Below are 13,188 nucleotides of genomic sequence, written 5' to 3' on the forward strand. Positions count from 1 at the left end.
ACCCCACATAATCTTAAACACATCAATTCAATCTCTCCTTAAACTCCTCTGCTTGTCTCATCCCTGGCAACATTTTGGTAAATCCCCTTTACAAGCTGCTTTTTTGTTAAATGATTGCAAATTGAAAGTTGCTCCCATCAGTAAAGGAAGAACTGAGACAACAGGTTGAAAAGGTGCTCCTCTGGTGTGTTTCAGTCACATGAAGTATATATTCATGCACATATTTGCAATGTCATAGGATCGTAAGAGGTAGGAGCAGGAGCAGGTCATTCAGCCCACTGAGCCTGCCCTGCTAGTTGATAAGATCATGGTTAATCTAATTGTGGCCTTAACTCTACTTTCCTGCCTGCCCTGCCTTGACCCCCTTGTCCATCAAAAATCTGTCTAACTCAGCCTTGAGTATATTCAATGACCCAACTTCCACTGCTCTCTGTGGAAGAGAATTCCGAAGACTAATGACCTTCTGAGAGAAGAAATTCCTCCTCATCTCCATCTTAAATGCGAGGCCCCTTATTTTTAAACTGTGCCCCTAGTTCTAAACTTCCCCACAAGGGGAAACATCCTCTGACCATCCCCCCTGTCGAGCCCTGTCAGAATTTTACATGATTCAATAAGGTCACCTCTCACTCTTCCAGCCTCCACTGAGTATAGGCCTAACCTGCTCAACCTTTCCTCATAAGACAAACCCCTTCATCCCAGGAATCAGCCAAGTGAACCTTCTCTCAACTGCTTCCAATGCAATTATATCCCTCCTTAAGTAAGGAGACCAAAACTGTACCAAAACCAGAATTGTAGATTCTATGGTAGCAAAAGTTGCTCCCAGTTGAATGCCATCAAGCTTATATTTTAACGCAAAAAACATAATGTTAAAATAAGAATGTGGCATGCAATACTTTCTAAAGTGCACCTTATAACAATGAACTTAAATTTTATTCAGGGATTTTCGAGAATTTGCGAATGGCACTGTCTGCATGGAATGTGATGAACAGTGTGAGAAAATGGATGAAGATGTGTTAACATGTCATGGAACGGTAAGCAGCCACTTTCACATCCCAATGACATCTGACTGCAGGTGTTTATTTGTATAAATAAAATGAACATAATCCAAAATGTAGGGTTCCCCTTTACTCTTATATCATCAACAGTGTCTGTTATTGGAAATGTTCTAAGCCTACATTTCGCAAATGTGTCTCAACTCTTCCTTTATGTTATTTGGGCTAATATGATGAACTACCTGCTGAATTTCTGTGCTTGTTGTCCAATGCGAAGCAAAACAAAATAAAAAATATAGCTATGTGCTGAAGAATCCAGGGGCATAAATAGTGGACAGGAACCAGATGAAGGCACGATCATAATTAGACAAATACAGATGAAAGAGACCATGGAGATAGGCTTTACAGCCCAACCAGTCCGTGTTGGTATTTGTTGGTTCCATGAGCAGAAATCCTCATCCTAAATGCCAGTCCATTCCCCGCAGTTCTTTAACCACTCTTCTTCAATCACCAATCTAATCTATTCGTGAAAGATGGCAAGGTTTCTGCTTTAATCATAAATTCTCAGTTTTACAGGATTTCCCCTTCACTACCCTACCCGGTAAACCATTACAACTATTGATTCATCGCTGAATGAAGAAATACTTCCTTATGCCAATCCTAAATAGACCTGTCATCAACTTTAGCCTGAAGCCCTTGTTGTCTTGCCTTGACAGACTTCACAGTAGCGCTATGGATTTACCTGCTCTACACTGTTTTAATGTCTTGTCTCATACATCATTTGCTAACGGAAAGGATCGGCCTCATTCCCTACACCCGTTCCATTTCCATGATCCAAAAGCTTTGTGTCCTAATTGCTTCCTTTGCCTTTTGGTGATCAAACTTAGACACAGTTGCTTCAGCTCCATTTTCCCCACCGGAGCTCCAAAGGGAGCAAAGCCCAATTCATTTTATACCTGCAGAACATTGAGTGTTGGACTTTCCATTGGTTTATACCTTCGGAAAATATAATTCAGTCATTTCATTGAGGGTTCGCATTGTTTTAAAATCTTGCAAGAGGTGTTCCCGTTAATAAGCATTACACCATATGGTTTTCATTTGGAGTGGCTCTAGACATGCTAACTGAGAGAGTCTCGATTGCTTTATGATCCCCACCAATATTTATTAGCAGATCTGATTTAACTGAAAAGGACAACTGAAAGAGTTTACAGTGAAAGCCTTTTGTTATGAATGCTGCCAGCCATAACCACTTTGCTCTGTGGATTTTACGAAGCAAACTGTGTTGAACATAAGAGCAATGGGGTTAGCCGCCAAGCAAAGATTCAGCTAGATAATTGTCCATTAACTAATTCCAATGCGCTATGATCAGTGCTAGTAAAACAGGCTCCCTGATAAATGATAATGGGTCAGACAAGGGTAAGTTGAGTAACTGCATCACCAGAAGGTTCAGATATACACAGACTATATGAATTAGTCAATGGGATGTCATTAACGGGAAAGGAAGGTGAGTTCACATCAATTAGAAATCACTAAGTGATTATCCTCTGACTCTACTGTATTAAACTTTAAAAAAAACTGTTGAAAGTTTGACATGTTGATTAGTCTCTTTTAAATGCTGTATAGCACTAATGGAAGTTTTGTGTTGTATCCTCCATTGCTTTAGCATATTGTGTGTTGTAATTTTCTAGACTTATTTTCTCAGCAGAAAACCTGTTGATCTCACCCATACAGCCTAAAGAGTTGATGAGGCATACACAATGTGCACTGCAGGTTTATGCTTCGTGAACTGGTGGCCTTGCTTTAATTGGACCCAATCAAGATCTAAATCTAGCTAATATATGATTGGATCTCTCCCACATATATATGGGTAAAACATATTAGCTATGTGCATATTTATTGGTGTGCTTCACTTCACCTGTTCCCTCTGGTAATATATTTGGATGCTGTTTTATTGAATGAACACAGTACACACAGAAAAAAGTCATTTAGAAATGGTAGAATTTTGTAAGATTAATTATGCTGTGGGTTAATAGCTTCCCATTTATTTTCAATGGGGTAAAACCTGCGATAAAATAGCAGGAAATGAACTTCAAACAAGGATGCAAAGGAAAGAGGTGAGGAGTGGGAAATCACATCTCCGGGTGGGGAATGCAGCCATAATTGATTAGAAAAAAAATCTCATTTTAAAATAAGAGAGAGGTGAGGAAAGGCATTTGGAGCCTCTTGATAATCCACCCATGACAGTCCTATCTAATATAGTCGAGGTTCCATTGAGAGCTGGTGTTAATGATAATTTTAATGACAATGTTGAGGATCAGTCACTAGTTCAGTTTATCCAGCAGCTGAGGTCATTTTTTTTGCAAAGTAACTTTGGGGATTTCATACCTTTGCCTTACTCCTCGTGACAGAGAGCAATGTGAAGGTTTCTGTCAATATTGTGAACGGCAAGAGTACAGCACTGCTCGAATGGAAGCTGTGGAAATTTGTCACTGCTCCTGTGAAATCCAATCCTGTAGAAAATTAAGCACTTTACAGCACACCCATTAGTTTATCTTTGTCTCTGGAGGGTTTAACTGCTGAGGCCAGTGCCGCTGGGGTGAAACCTTTGCTTGCTTATTGATGCTGTTTCTCTCACCCAACAAGCTCAAAATAGCACCTCCTGAGGCCAAAGTGTCACGATTTTATGCAGTGCAGCAGGTCTTGTTATAATACAATCACATTCATAATGAAATGCTTGACATTGAAATCCAATTATTATCATTAAAGATGGCTCTTGATGTAAGAAAACTGTTCTTTTAATGAAATTTTGATGGAGTAAATAATGTTTCATTATGTCCTTGAGGCAGGGGAGGGTGGGGGGGAAGATTGTAGTGAATTAATAAATTAAATGAAGAAAAGATGAAAATCGTTAACATTTCAGACAGTGACTGTTCAAAGAGGAATATAAATTGATTTGTGATGCTAAAACTGCAATGTCCCATAGTCACCACAATTCATAACTTTTAATAATCTGAAAGTTTCTTAAGAACGAGGTGCAGTTTGTTTCAAAAACGTTCAGCAGTCAATTTTCAAAACGTTGCTGTGAAGCACCGTGGGATGTTTTGCCATGTTGAAAGGCGCAAGTTGTTGTTGAGTCGTCATGTGGCACCGCTCACGAACTGGGAAAGCGCCAAACACCTCAGCTGTTTTACACCTTCAGTAGAACAGGGGCTGCAAGGCAAGTCACTTGAGGAGCGTTCCTCTTTAAAAGTCCTTTAGGCCAGTGATTAGGGGTGACTCTTGAACCCAGTGCTGCCAGGAACCCACATGGCTGGGGGCTTGCAGATACGTAGCCTGTGAATTTTCCATTCACTATACGAGAAAGGATGGCTGCACGCTTGGGATTCCTCGCGATGCATTTCCTGCATGTCTCGCTCCTGGAAGGGAATGCTGGATATGGTCATTCACTTCCATTCAGTGGCATTACAACGCTTCATAAAACATTGCATTCTGCTGATCAAAATAAGACTTACCCCAAAATGTATCATTTGAATTTTGAATGGAGCTATTAGTTGCCACATTAGCGGTGGCTCTGCATTTCTTCTTCCTGTCTCCTTTTGAAAAAATAAACATTTTTGTTCACATCTTCATTATCTCTTGCTGGAATCCTATTCCCCAAGTTGCTGATTGCTATTCAGTATCCAGTCCAAGTGGTCACTTTTTATCTTTCAGCTTAAACAATGTTTGGTCATGAAAAGTGCAACATGGCATATACCTGTTTCTGTTCTCGCCCGATGCCCATTGATATATGCCCCTCCCAGCTCAGGGCTCCAACAATGGTAATTGGAGGTGGGTACTGCAGCTGGTTTCCCACCACCCCTTCCCCCCAACCCCCCAGCCCTAGATCACTTGTTGCAGCAAATAAAGAAAAGGCTTGCATTTATATAGTGACTTTCACCACCTCAGGATGCCTCAAGGCCCTTCACAATCAATGAAGATCTATTTTTGAAGTCTAGCCACTGTTGCAATGTAGAACTTGTCGACTGTTGTAAAAGGGCAGCCACTTTACCCACATTAAGGGCTCACAGTGTGATAAATGACCAGATAACCTATCTTTTAGTGATGCTGAGGGATAAATATTGGCCCAGACACCAGTGAGAACAGCCATGCTCTTCTTCAGAACAGTGCCACGAGACCTTTTAAATTTGACTGAGAGGGCAGACGGGGTCACGGTTTAACACCTCACCCAAAAGATAGTACCCCTGACAGTGCAGCACACCCTCAGTACTGCACCGGAGTGTCAGCCTGGATTACATGTTTGAGCCTCTGGAGTGGGACTTGAACCCACAACTTTCTGATTCAGAGATGAGAGGGATACCCACTGAGCCAGGATTGATATCTTAACTGCTGTGCAAGGCTGAACTCAACCTTCTCTAGTTGCGAGAAGCAAAAAAATTCTTTGCACAGGTGTTTTTCTGTTAAACTGTGAAGTTCTTCCTCAGTCGGAAGATTAAAAACAAAAGCACGGCAGGTCTGCTGCCTCCTGGCTTCATCCCGGCTTCGGGTGGTCAATCCTCCAGGAGTATGACATTGCCGCCAGCATCACCCAGGAGAAAAACCATAGGGTGTTTAAAAAAATTGTGCTGATATTTCAGGTATTATTGATAAAAGTATTAGGAGAAGGATTTAGAAAAGAAGGCTGTTTGACTGGGTAGGCCAATTAGAGTTGGGAGGTGATGTGATTAAACCTCCAAGAATATGTCCAAGCAGAGACAGAAACTCCGACCACTGTTCATAGAGCTTTCAGGTGACACTCTTGCTGCTGGTCTCAGGGTATGAAAGCGAAAAGTGTTAGTTTAAATAAAATAGGGTATTTTTGCATATAAAATAAAACAAGAAGTTCTGGAAAAACACAGCCAGTCAGGCAGCAGCAGTGGAGAGAGAAACAGAGGTAATGTTTTGAGCAGGTAATGTTACCATGTTTCTCTCTCCACAGATGCTGCCAGACTAGCTGAATTTTTCCAGCGCTTTCTGTTTTTATTTCAGATCTCCAGCATCCGCAGTATTTTGCTTTTATTATTTGTGCACATGCCACATTACAAAGCAATTTTTGCTGAGGATCTAACCATTTGTTAGCTAGACAGCTTGATCCACAGGCACCTCCTCTCCTTGAGGAATGAGACACTGGTGAAATACCAGGAAAAAAACATAAACGATCGTCTGGTGGTTTTGTATTGTTCACATTTAAAAAAACAGAATGGTGCTCATCGCTGTCACCCGTTTTCCGTCAGTTCAAGCAAGAGGTGTAAGACGTTTGTTCACTTCTGCCTTGCCAGGGCCCCGACCATTGCACCAAGTGCTCCCACTACAAGGATGGGCCCAACTGCGTGGAGAAGTGTCCCGATGGACTTCACGGTGCCAGGGGCTTCATCTTCAAATACGCCGATTCCAACCATGAGTGCCACCCTTGCCACGCCAACTGCACCCAGGGGTAAGTGTCGTGTGGCACCGAGCCATCACAAACCGTGTGACTCACAACCATGCTAAACAACACGTGGGAAGCAAAGTTTCCATTGGTAGGAAATTAGCTGATGAAGTTTGTGTATTTGATTAAGGGGATGATGGACAAGTACATGAGGGAGAAAGGAATGGACAGAGCTGCTGATGAAGGACTAGATGAAGGAGGCTCGTGTGGAGTATAAATGCTGACACAAGTCTATTGGTCCGAAATTCCGTGTCATAAATTGTCAAATGTCAGTGGAGAAGATTATTTCAATGGTGGGTTATTTTCTTCCCTTTTGGCAGCTGCAATCGAAACATTTGCATCCAGAAAAGTAATCGCAAAATGTTCAAAATGGCCTTTGCTATGTTAGGAAATCCATTTTTGTTTAAACCAGCAATAATGTGTGAGGTGCTCAGCATTGAGCAGGGATCCTGGAGCAGCTGCCCCATCCTGTATTAGTAAAATTAAATCAATAAATAATTAAATGTGTTGCTAATCTTAATCATTAATGTCAAGCATCGAGAAATGGTCCTTTTTCTTGGTGAATCTAATTACAACAGAGGCACTTGGGAAATGACAGAGAATGTCATTGTGCCAGTGGGATCGAAACAGATTTATGCTTCCTTTCACTGTTTGAACCAATAAACCAGGTTGAACCAATAAACTATTTTTGTTTTATTAAGTGATAATAGAAGTAAAATACTGTCTTTGGCTATGAGTAATATTTAAATGAAGCCATTGCAAAGGAATAATACTGTGGTGTTTGGACTGGCCAGTCTCTGACTCCAATGATTAAGAATTTGCTCAAGAAATGTGACTGAGTTTTTGCTCTTCAGTGCTGGGTCAGCCTAACATTCCTGTCTGCTGCACATCACAGCAAAAAAGGGGAGAATTTGTTTTGCACAGCAAGTTGTTCTGATCTGGAATGTGCTGCCAGAAAGTGTGGTGGAAGCAGATTCCACAGTAACTTTCAAAAGGGAATTGGGTAAATACTTGGAAAGCAGTATGGGGGAAAGGGGCAGGAGGGAGTGGGACTAATCAATCAGCTCTTTCGAAAAACTGGTAGAATGGTAGAAGAAAAAAAACCTTTGTAGTCTGAACCACTCCAAAAGTATGAGGCAAACTTATCAGCTGAAACAATTGGAATTCATAGGCCCAGGTTCAATTGCTGTTCAGTTGCTGAGATGGTTCAACTCCGGCCAGTATGCAACTGGGGCCCGAGAAATGGCCTCAGCACTCCCAGACCTGGGCAAGAGAGAAAAAAATAAGCCCAATCTCCTGCTCCTGGCGGCTGACCAATGACCCTTGCTTGAAACTGGATGGGCAAATGTCAGGTCAGGCAGAATTGGGCTGGGTGCCGCTGCCTCCTGTGGTGGAATAACCGTCTCTACAAGAAGGGTCAATGCCTCGGGTAATGGGTCAGTGTCCATGAAGCTGTGCCCAGCAGGAGGAGGAAATTGCCACATAAAACAATCACAACAAACCCATATTGGAATGTATGAATAAACGAGCAGTGCATGGTGTGATGATAATGGATTTTGATCTCTAAGTGATTTACAGTGGTGCCCAAGCACACGTGACCTTTGTTGCTAATGTGCTGTATGAAAGGAAATGTGACAAGGGAGGAAAATGTCAGAGCTGATCAGCTGTCACTCTGTTTAAGAGTCTCACCTTAAATCGATGGGCGAGAGGGGTCCTCGTGGATCCAGTGTGAAAGGGGTCCTTGCAGGCCCAGACAGAGTGGGGTCCAAATTGGCCCAGGGAGAGAAAGGTCCACATGCCCAGGGAGAGAAGGGTCCTTGCAGGCCCAGACAGAGTGGGGTCCGCATTGGCTCATGGAGAGAAAGGTCCACATGCCCAGGGAAAGAGGGGTCCTCGAAGGCTCAGGGAGGGAGTGCTCCTCGCAGGCCCAGGGAGGGAGTGCTCCTCGCAGGCTCAGGGAGGGAGTGCTCCTCGCAGGCTCAGGGAGGGAGTGCTCCTCGCAGGCCCAGGGAGGGAGTGCTCCTCGCAGGCCCAGGGAGGGAGTGCTCCTCGCAGGCCCAGGGAGGGAGTGCTCCTCGCAGGCCGAGGGAGGGAGTGCTCCTCGCAGGCCGAGGGAGGGAGTGCTCCTCGCAGGCCCAGGGAGGGAGGGGTCCTCGCAGGCCCAGGGAGGGAGTGCTCCTTGAAGGCCCAGGGAGGGAGTGCTCCTCGCAGGCCCAGGGAGGGAGTGCTCCTCGCAGGCCCAGGGAGGGAGTGCTCCTCGCAGGCCCAGGGAGGGAGTGCTCCTCGCAGGCCCAGGGAGGGAGTGCTCCTCGCAGGCCCAGGGAGGGAGGGGTCCTCGAAGGCCCAGGGAGGGAGGGGTCCTCGCAGGCCTAAGGAGGGAGGGGTCCTCGCAGGCCTAGGGAGGGAGGGGTCCTCGCAGGCCCAACTTTTGCAGTCCTCACTCCAAAAGCGCTGGTGAGAGTTTGTGCAACTTAGCAGAACTTTGAAAAGTGTCGCTGGTGTATTATTGCTGTTTCTGTGATAACTCAGCTCAACCTGTGACTTTAGTGACTCTTGCAAGGATCTATGAATTTACTCTCGACAGCTGCCGGCGGAAGGCAGCAGGGCCAGTGCAAGAATGATGGCAACCTCAGAAAAACTCTTCCCCTTGGAAAAACTCTTCCCCTCGGAAAAACTCCTCCCCATGGAAAAACTCTTCCCCTCGGAAAAACTCCTCCCCTCGGAAAAACTCTTCCCCTCGGAAAAACTCCTCCCCTTGGAAAAACACGTCCCCTCGGCAAAACTCCTCTCCTCGGAAAAACTGCTCCCCTCAAAAAAACTCTTTCCCTCAAAAAACTCCTCCCCTCAGAAGAAACTCTTTCTCTCGGAAAAACTCCCCCCACCTCAGAGAAACTCGCCACCACCTCATAAAAACTCCCCCCACCTCAGAAATACTCCCCCAGCTCAGAAATAATCCCCCCAGCTGAGAAAAACTCCCCCACCTCAGAAAAACTGTCCCTCACAGAAAAACCCTTCCCCTCAGAAATACTCCTCCCACCTGAGAAAAACTCCCCCCACCTCAGAAAAACTCTTCCCCACAGAAATACTCACCCACCTCAGAAGTACACTCCACACTTCAGAAATACTCCCCCCCTTCAGAAATACTCCCCCCCGCCTCAGAAAATCTCCCCCGCCTCAGAAAAACTCTTCCCCTCAGAAAAACTTGCCCCCACCTCAGAAAAACTCCCCCCACCTGAGAAACACTCCCCCACCTCAGAAATACTCCCCCACCTCAGAAATACTCTCCCCACCTGAGAAAAACTCCCCCCACCTCAGAAATACTCCCCCCTCAGAAAAACTCCCCCCACTTCAGAAATACTCCCCCCACCTCAGAAAAACTCTCCCCACCTCAGAAAAACTCCCACCCCTCAGAACAACTCTTCCCCTCAGAAATACTCCCCCCACGTCAGATATACTCCCCCTGCCTCAGAAAAACTCTTCCCCTCAGAAATACTCCCCCTCCTCAGAAATACTCTTCCCCTCAGAAAAACGCCCCCCACCTCAGAAAATCTCCCCGCCTCAGAAAAACTCCCCCCAACTCAGAAATACTCTTCCCCTCAGAAAAACTCTTCCCTTCAGAAATATTCCCCCCACCTCAGAATTGCTCCCCCCACTTCAGAAATACTCCCCTCACCTTAGAAAATCTCCCCCCACCTCAGAAATACTCCCCCCACCTCAGAAAAACTCTCCTCCTCAGAAAATCTCCCCCCACCTCAGAAAATCTCTTCCCCTCAGAAAAACTCCCCCCACCTCAGAAAAACTCTTCCCCTCAGAAAATCTCTTCCCCTCAGAAAAACTCCCCCTGCCTCAGGAAAATCTCCCCCCACCTCAGAAAAACTTCCCTCTCACCTCACCTTACTGGGTGTGCTGTGCTGCCACATGTGTCGGGCAGTAATTCAGGGAGTGGGTGTCACACGTTAAAACATAAGTTGTGTTTATAACTGTTGGTAGAAAAAGTATGAAGCCTCAAACCGAATGCACCATGTGTGTGGTGTCTCTGTACGACGCCTGTGAGAGCAGCATTGCTGTGCAGGCTGCAGTTTGAGAGTCCAGCTGTTACTGGAAAGGGAGCTGCTATATACTCGAGCTGCACTGGCAATGCAATTGGTGCAGGAGAACCAGTTAGAACAAGTAAAGTTTGGCTTATGGCAATGCCAGCTGATCACACAGGGACAGTACATGGTCAGCAGATGAAAACCACCCTTAACGGAAAAGAAAATTAGGTGCGGCATAGAACAAGCTGTCTGATTCAATATGACCCTGCATTCACGGTACTGTCAAAGCCCCGTCTAGCATCCCCAATGGCTCAAGGGGCTGAATGGCCTACTCCTGCTCCTATGTTACAATCTGGGATTATGTGGAAGAGATGTGCTGCAGGAGGCTGACATTTAGTGAGGAGAGTGGCACAGAGCTGCATCACCGCCTTTGGGAAGAACCAGGGACAAGGTCCACCATCCAAGCAAACTCCCAGTGGCTGCCATGATTGTCATTTTGGCCTTCCAGACCAGCACAGGCAACATCTGTGGTGTCTTTCCCCCAGGTGTATCAAGGACATCAGAAGAGACACTGGCTTCACTCCTTTCACCATGAACCAACAGCAACAATGTGAGAGGACAGCACAATTCCACATGATCACATGGCTTTCCCAGAGCACAGAGAGGCAACAACTGCACCCATGTTGCCACTAGGCCCCTGTACACAAGGTTGGCGGCCCTCCATGAACAAAAAGGCTTGTTTAATTCACTCAACATCCAAATGGCATTTCTTCTCTCGATGTCCAGTACTGAATCAGGCAGGCCAATGTCCTGCTTCCCCACAAGCTGTCGATGTGCACTCATTTTAAGATCATCGTCCATTCTACTTCTTTAAAGAGGAAAGAAGATGGTCCTCTGGAGATGAAGACTAGTCTCTGTATTCAGGGCTCGTGATAGCCTTGCAGAGTATAGGTATAACAAAAATTGGCTAAAACCAGAATGACTAATTAATGCAAAAGCAGAAAAGTTGGAAAAACTCAGCAGGTCTAACAGCATCTGTGGAGAGAAAGACAGAGTTAACCTTTCAAGTCCGTATGACTCTTCTTCAGAGCTGCTCTGAAGAAGAGTCATATGGACTCGAAACATTAACTCTGTCTTTCTCTCCACAAATGCTATTAGAGCTGCTGAGTTTTTCCAGCATTTTCTGTTTTTGTTTCAGATTTCCAGCGTTTGCAGTATTTTGCTATATGATTAGTTAATGGTTCAGGTAGATTGAAGGAGCTGGGGGCCTCCTTATAGTGCAAATTCCTAGATCTTCACAATTGAACGCCATCTGCATGCTCCAAAACTTCACCCTGCATTAGGCCTCAGCATGGAGAGCAAAGAATGAGATGGCAACGCTATAGTAAAGAAAGAGGAGCCAGCAATATAGTGAGGAGGTATGATGAACCAGATACTCGTTCAGGCCACCTTCCATTGAGTGCCATAGCCAAGTCATTGCTTTAAGCTGCAAACTACCTCTGTAAAATAAGCAACCTGAAATGACCTTCTCTGATACTTTGTTGTTCCTCGGATACCCATCGAATTTCATCTTATGCTGGGCCCTGCTTCATTCCAGCTAATGACAAATAAATACACAGGACAATGTTCAACTCAAGCACGGTGCACTTCTTTCAACCCCTACTCCGTGTCAGCATGATGTGTTATGATACTCTGTACTCTGTTTCCAGCTAATTTCCAAGTGATGCCCTTGTGGAAGGAGTAAATGTGTTGGTTCGCTGTGAGATTCTAGACTATGGGCGCTCTGGTGGCCTTAGGCCCTCAGTGTGGTGTGCATTGTAAAGGCTCTGCATCTCATCAGCCACATCCTGAACGATTATGGTGACTGGCTGATCCAGCCTTAGGCACCCCCACCATCACCATTTCAGCAACACTTGGCCCCAGTGTGGCGATGCCTTGAGTGTCAAGCCATTGATTTGTGACAACCGCTGGCAATACCGTCACCGCTGGGCTTTCCCTCAACATGTCCATTAATGGAGAACTGGACAACCACAACATCTGTGAACCCCGGTCTCAAGGTTGTATATTATGCAGCATCCAAGTACATTGAAGGCATCAACGTGAATATCTTTAAGATTTGAGCTCAAGCTCTCTACGTGCATGAGAGATTTTGGCCTTCTGACCTGCACCATTCAGAATTGCATAGCGGATACCATGGTTACCATGTTCTGAATGATAGATAATGTGTCACTGCACAGACTCTTCACCAGACCTTGGTGACCCATATTAACTACTGTACTCAGATAGCAATCTTCATCTGGACACAGAACTTGGGAGGCCACAGCCCCTCAGTGAAGCAACAGAGAGGTGAATGATATTTGAAGCAGTCAGCTCCACTTGGCACTCTTCACTCAGGCACTATGAAACTCCTGTGTTTCCTCCTCAGCCTCACTACCTACATCTTTGGGTGATGGTGATTGCACAAGGTGCTGGGAGGTACAGGTTTGGAGTCATTCCCTCTCTGACTCTTCGTTCTTCTATCACCACAAAAATAGAAGTGAACTAAATGGTCCTCAAATAGGCACATTCCAATATTCAATACATGTGACTGAATCTGGGCGTGCACCTGTGTACCCATCACTTACTAGGTCAACATTACATGACAAAGGAACCTGTGATGAGCCATGAGTTTTTGAGGAAGCCCCTGACTTCACCAGGC

The 13,188-nt window shown here is 45.2% G+C and overlaps 1 protein-coding gene across 1 annotated transcript in view; it reads left to right on the top strand.

The window, feature by feature from the left end:
- LOC144686417 (receptor tyrosine-protein kinase erbB-4-like) overlaps window positions 1–13,188 on the top strand; it is a 974,945-nt gene that overhangs the window by 620,651 nt on the left and 341,106 nt on the right. The window contains exons 14-15 of the mRNA XM_078551583.1: window positions 938–1,031; window positions 6,308–6,462. Of these exons, the coding sequence (XP_078407709.1) occupies window positions 938–1,031; window positions 6,308–6,462 (249 nt within the window). The remainder of the gene's footprint in view (window positions 1–937; window positions 1,032–6,307; window positions 6,463–13,188) is intronic.

The sequence above is a fragment of the Cetorhinus maximus genome, chromosome 11 (assembly GCF_964194155.1).
Source record: "Cetorhinus maximus chromosome 11, sCetMax3.hap1.1, whole genome shotgun sequence".
Lineage (NCBI taxonomy): Eukaryota > Metazoa > Chordata > Chondrichthyes > Lamniformes > Cetorhinidae > Cetorhinus > Cetorhinus maximus.